The 6,434-nt window shown below is 39.0% G+C and overlaps 1 protein-coding gene across 2 annotated transcripts in view; it reads left to right on the forward strand.

The window, feature by feature from the left end:
• The window catches only part of Tox4 (TOX high mobility group box family member 4), a 29,532-nt gene that overhangs the window by 8,054 nt on the left and 15,044 nt on the right, over positions 1-6,434 (forward strand). The window contains exons 3-4 of one of the 2 annotated variants that reach the window (XM_023708354.1): positions 4,240-4,482; positions 5,944-6,219. In XM_023708354.1, the coding sequence (XP_023564122.1) occupies positions 4,240-4,482; positions 5,944-6,219 (519 nt within the window). The remainder of the gene's footprint in view (positions 1-4,239; positions 4,483-5,943; positions 6,220-6,434) is intronic. The other variant, XM_004648081.2, reaches the window with a different exon arrangement.

Consider the following 6,434-nt stretch of genomic DNA (forward strand, 5'->3'; position numbering starts at 1 on the left):
GTCTCACTCCACAGCTCGGACTCTTAGTGATCCTCTTGTTTTAGCCTCCCCAGAGCTGGGATCACAGGCATGTGCCACCATGCCTGGATTCTGGCCTGCCCAGCCCTCCCTGGGGCAGCATGGGTGTGGCATTTGGTGCCAGAGATAGAACTGCGGTGCACTTGTCTAAGAGGTACTTTAGTCCGCTGAGCTATCTTGCCAGCCCAGAGTTGCTGTTCCATTTGTTGTGTGATGCAGAAAAAGATAGGCATTTTTTGCTTTGCTGTAGCAGTCTGTGTCTTACAAAATTTAGAACTGTTTTACAAATATTAATATAGCAAATGTTTCCCTATTTTTTTTCCTGTCCCTGTAATCTTTGTCTTGTTTGCCTGAGTATCTGGTAAAGAATCTTTGGTGCCTTATTCCTCAGACATGATCACCTGAACCTGAGCTGGAACTTGAAAAGCTTCTTAAACTCCTGCACAGCAAAAAAATTATGTGTTGTATTGTTTCAGGTCTTGGGGAAATTTTTTGCTATCAAGAGCTGCCTTCTGTGCTCTAAATGCTGCTCAAGTCATATCCCTGGCAATTACTAAATGTTTACCATGCTAAATATAGTAAATATTAAATATGGGGATGTGGGAATGTAAAAACAAAGCATATAGACATGTTTTTGCCCTTTTAAAAAAATTATTTATTTGTGGGGGGGGGCCAGCTCAGCCCACCAGGGGGTGGGGCTGACTGGCATGTGGTGCTGGGGGATTGAACCGCGGTCCCTGTGCTTTGCTAAACTTGTTTTAAGTAGGTACTTTAGACCACTGAGCCATCTCACCAGCCCCCCCCTTTTTTTTTGTACTGGGGATTGAACTCAGGATCTTGTGCTTGCCAAGCAGGTGCTTATGTCACTGGACTATCTCCCCATTCCTCTTTTTGTCTTCTAGGAAACTTTTTTTTTAACAAATATGATTCTACAAGATCCAGGATTTCACAGGCATACTTTTGTTTCTTTCATAGTGGGGATTAAATTTAGGGCTTTTACATTGAACTATGTCCTCAACCATATTCATTCATTCACTATTGTTTTTTTTTTTCTTTTTTCTTTTTTTTTTTTTTCTGTATTTTAGGGAAGGGTGTACAGAGTGTTTAGGGGCTCACTACTAGATCGGACTCGTAGTGATCCACCTGTTTACAGCCTCCCAAGTGCTGGGATTACAGGCATGCGCCACCTCGGCCCAGTTTTAGTCTCTGTCTCAGGGCTCCCCGGGGGTGGGGCCTGCACAGCAGGCCTGGGGATGGAACCCCTGGCCCCTTGGCCTGGTGCTTTAATCTGCTGAGCTATTTGGCTTTAATCTGTTGAGCTATTGTTTTGTTTTTTTAAATAGTGTTTTTCTATATTGTTCAGGTTTGCCTTCAGTTCGCTGTGTAGCCCAGGCTGGCCCTATATGGTGATGCTCCTACCTCAGCCTCTCATATGCTGGGATTACAGATATGTACCACTATGCCTAGCTCTTCATTTTTTCACTTTGGGACAGGTTCTTTCTTCCTCAGTCACTTAAGTTGCCTAGGATAGGTTTCAATATGTGATCCTCTTGCCACAGAGGCCTCCTGGACTTATTGGAATTGCAAGTATACACCACTACACCTGTGTGTAAATGTTTTTTCTCCCTAGTTGTCGACTAACTAGAAATACTCTCCCTGCAATATAATTATTAGAAAGGGTAGCAGTATTAATGAGACTTTCGGGATCTAGAGAAGTATAAGGAGTTCTTACCCATTTAATTGTGGAAAAATGTGGGTACTTATTGAATTTGAATTAGTTGATGTTTTATTATCCTATGTGTTAAACTGATGGAATGTAAAGTCTCTTAAATTCCATTTATGATAACAGGTGGGGCAGATTGATATTTATTAGGCTGTCAGTTATTAAAAGTGATCACTAATGAATATATGTGCCTGGCAGTGTGATAACTTATGAACTAGTCTATTTTATTCTGATAACTGTCTAAGGGGATTAGCATTATAATACCAGTTTTATAGATGAGGAAAATCCGCTGACGATCATAAAGTGAAGTCTTGAAATCAGATCTTTTTGACAACAAAGTCTCTTGCTATGACTTACGGTGGTCTGTCACTAAAATTCCTTCACTTTATTTTATTGGTGTCTGAAAGGAACTAAAACGGGCTGGGGAAGTAGCTCAATAGAATAAGTGCCTGCCTGGCAAGCACAGGGTCCTGAGTTCAATCCCCGGTACCGCTAGATAGATAGATAGATAGATAGATAGATAGACAGACAGACAGACAGACAGACAGACAGATAAATGGAGCTAAAGCAGGTAACATCCTAGGGCATACATTGCTATTAGCTCCATGAGTCATTGCCCCATTCAGGAAAAAAAAGAATGAATTATTACGGGTTTAGCTGGACTCAGGGAGGGACTGAGTCTTTAGCCTACTGGAGTAATTTTTTTCTTTCTCTTTTACAAAAGACTTGGTTAGAGCAAGACTATGAATGTGATCTAGAACTGTTAAGAAACTAGTTTGCCTTTTGACTGGTAGGATAGCTTTTTCCTTCACTGTTATCTTACTTGGCGTTGTTGGGGTTTCCTCAAAATCTTGTACAATGGGAATCTTACTTGTTGGTAACATTAAATTTCTAAAATAAAAAGTAGGAAACTTTTTTTGTCTTTTTAAAATTTTTTGTTTTTTTTTAATTTGAGAAACAAATATGAATGAGACAGTTTCAAAGCTGATTAGTAGGACAGTTTCGATAATCAATACATTGTACATTGTTATCTTCTTAGTGGTTATCCATAGTACAAGAAGCAGACAGGATATCCTGTCCAAATACTATTAGTACACCTCTTTCTCCTCATTGAATTAAGTGAAAGCATCTGTATATCTATCTTATTTTGTATATATAAATACAAAATGATCTTTCCTTTGTAGCCCCCACTTTTTTCTTTCCTGTCAGAGGTGGCTATTCTATTGGTATCTAAATACTATAGGTGTTTGAATTCAGCTAAACAATCCAATACTGTCTAGCAGTCTATAATATTAGTGGGTTATCCTCAGAAGTTATTGACTTGAGCCTTTTACAGCTCATCGTATTGATATGGCTTTACTTTATATACCTCATTTTTATACTTTTCTGCTGGATGGTTAAGACCAAGGTAAAGCAGGACCTATGCAACAAGAGTTGTAGCTTTTTAAAGGCATCTTTTGTCAGTGTCAGCCATGAGCATGAGTCATGAGCATGAGTCACGGCCATTGCTTGACCAATTTGCTCTCTCTGAAAGCCTGAGGAAATGTTTTTTCTCTCCATGTGACTCTCCCCAGGCACACTCTATATCGTCGATCACATTCCTCTGTGCTCCTTAGTCTCCTTGATCAGAAAATTTGGAGCACAGCTGAGTTACATGATGGTACAGCACAGGTTCTCCTTCCTATGTCCTGAGTCTTCACTGACTTTGAAAGGCTAGGGCCAAAATGTTGGCTGACCTTGCAGCCCTTCCTTTTCTCCAATTTTGATCTGCTAACTTAAGTTGTTAACCTTCCAGAAGACAAGCTTATTAACCTGCAATGTATACAGTTTGGTTTACCCTATCTGTCTAAATATCAAACATCTTTGGCGTATCATGGAACAGGTATTTTCCATCAGATATTGATATGTTGAACTTTTAAGTCCTTACAGAATATGAAGGAAAAATAATTTTTAAAAAGTAGAAATAAGCATTTACATATTTTTACAAAGAAATTTAGAAATCTAACCATATACAGAATTGTAACAGGACAGACCTGTGACATTTTTTTTTTCTTATTGTGTCTTTTTTTTTTTTTTAAATTACCCTTTTAAAAAAAATGTCTCTCAGGTTTTTTGTCTTTTTGAAACAGGGTCTGTTCAAGTGCAAACATTTTAGTGGGGTATAAGTTTCCTGTGATAGTGTCTTTTAGGATTTGTTTCAAATGAACCTAAAGCAATGAGTTTCTGTGGTCTAGTAAAGTAATAACTATGAAATAACTGCTGTCAGAATTCTTAGCGATTTCAAGCATCATAGCTGAACAGGCTATAAAAACAGGTTCCTAACAGTGCTACCATTCGTTATATCAGTAATAATTTAGGACAACCAACATAGTAAAAGTTGAAAAGAGAGAAAGGAATTGAAAATTACAGTTGAGTTTCTCCAGTACCTTGCTGTTTCTTCACTTAGCAAACTGCAGTTCCTTCTTTGTACTAATTGTTTTCCCCTTTTTCCCCTACAGACGTTCCATACACCAAGCTTGGGTGATGAGGAATTTGAAATCCCACCAATCTCCTTGGATTCTGATCCCTCACTCGCTGTCTCAGATGTGGTTGGCCACTTTGATGACCTGGCAGACCCATCTTCCTCACAGGATGGCAGTTTTTCAGCCCAGTATGGAGTGCAAACATTGGACATGCCTGTGGGCATGACCCATGGCTTGATGGAGCAGGGCGGGGGGCTCCTAAGTGGGGGCTTGACCATGGTGAGAAACTAAACATTATTAGGGGCTTAAGGCTGATGGTGTTGGGGAGACAAAAGTTATTTTCTGCTACATCTGGGTGTTCCTGTTTTTCCAGCTGAAGGCTGTCAGCAAAGATTTAATTTTACCTCAGTGAAAAAAAAATTACTTATCTACATAAAATTTACTATGTGGGTGAATTTTACTTAAAAAGTGATTTAAAAGTTTTAAATTTTCAACAGTAACCCTGAAATGAAAATGAATTGCAGAAGTCCCTTGCTGCTTTGCACTTCGACTTTCCTGGACTTAACTATTTCACAAGTTTTCAAAAAACATTAATCTTAATTATTATTGTAGATTTTTCACTGTATCACAGGATTTTGCCATACCATACAGCATACATATGTTGTTAAAATTACGGAGGTTTATCAGATTAGAAAATGGTTAACAGGCATGGTGGCACACACCTGTAGTCCCAGCACCAGGGGAGGCTAAAAACAGGAGGATTGCTATGAATCTGAACTGTTTAGCTGAGACCCTGTACCAAATTTAAAAAAAGAAAATGTTTAAGAACATTAGAAATGTTTTTAAAAGTGAGGGAAAGGTTTATAAGAGAGTTGGAAGGGGTTATAACGCCTTAAAATATATATAAATACTAAAATAAATATAAATTGCTACTTTGCTGATTTTCACTTATTGTGGGAGTGTCTGAAATGTAACCTTGATGGTAGGTGAGGGACCAGTGTAAAGGATTTAGTAAAAAAATAAGGGCTGGGGAGATAGCTCAGTAGAATAAGTGCTTGCCTGGCAAGCACAAGGGCCTGAGTTCAATCCCCGCTTCCGCCAATTAAAAAAAAAAAAAAAATCAGTGTAAAAAAAAATAGTATGAACCAAATGTAGTATTAATATAGATTGATATGTTATAAACCACTGTGTTGAATTTCCAGTGCATAGTAACAATAGCACATCTCCACACCCTGTGTTTGATGCCAGGCATCTCTAATATTGGTCTTACCTACTATAATTGCCTGTGTATTACAACTGTTAAACCCATAATTTTAGGAGGAACAGATGGGGAGGTTTTTCAGAAGTAACTTTTCCAAGATTAAGATTTTTATTTTTTTGAGGCAGGGTCTCACTGTAGTTGTGGTTGGTCGTGAACTTATATGTAGCTCAGGCTGGCCTCCAACTCATGGCAGTTCTCCTGCCTTGGTCTCCCAAGTGCTGGGATTACAGGTGTGGGCCACCATGCCTGGCGTCTTGATTATTTTTAATTATCTTAGAAATAGGCCTTTGAATGCACAGGCGTAAAATTACTAATTTCTATACTTTAAAAATGCTTTATATATTTTAAATATATTTTATATGTATAGTTAATGATACAAGAGATTATTTGCTAGGTAAGCAAGGGATTTATAAACTGTCTTGAATTTGGGGTAGAGGTAGGGCTAGTAGTGTTTTTAATAATTACTTTGTAATTAGTTCTTCTGTTTGCCTCAGGACTTGGACCATTCTATAGGAACTCAGTATAGTGCCAACCCACCTGTTACGATCGATGTACCAATGACAGACATGACATCTGGCTTGATGGGGCATAGCCAGTTGACCACCATTGATCAGTCAGAACTGAGTTCTCAGCTTGGCTTGAGCTTAGGGGGTGGCACCATCTTGCCACCTGCCCAGTCCCCTGAGGATCGTCTTTCAACCACCCCTTCACCTACTAACTCACTTCATGAGGATGGTGTTGAAGATTTCCGGAGGGTAAGGCATTTCTAGCCAAAATCAGTTCTGCCATGATACTCTGGGATGGAATTTTTGGCATACAGATCCTAATCAGGGGGGCCTGCCCATTAGCTCAGTTGTTAAAGGGACTGCTTAAAAACAAAGCAATTAGGATGCTGTGGTTCGATCTCCAGATCCTCAAGCCTTACCAAACCTGCCCTGAAGCATCCTGAGCCAGTCAAAAAAAAAAACCT

The sequence above is a fragment of the Octodon degus genome, unplaced genomic scaffold (assembly GCF_000260255.1).
Source record: "Octodon degus isolate 3935 unplaced genomic scaffold, OctDeg1.0 scaffold00352, whole genome shotgun sequence".
Classification (NCBI taxonomy): domain Eukaryota; kingdom Metazoa; phylum Chordata; class Mammalia; order Rodentia; family Octodontidae; genus Octodon; species Octodon degus.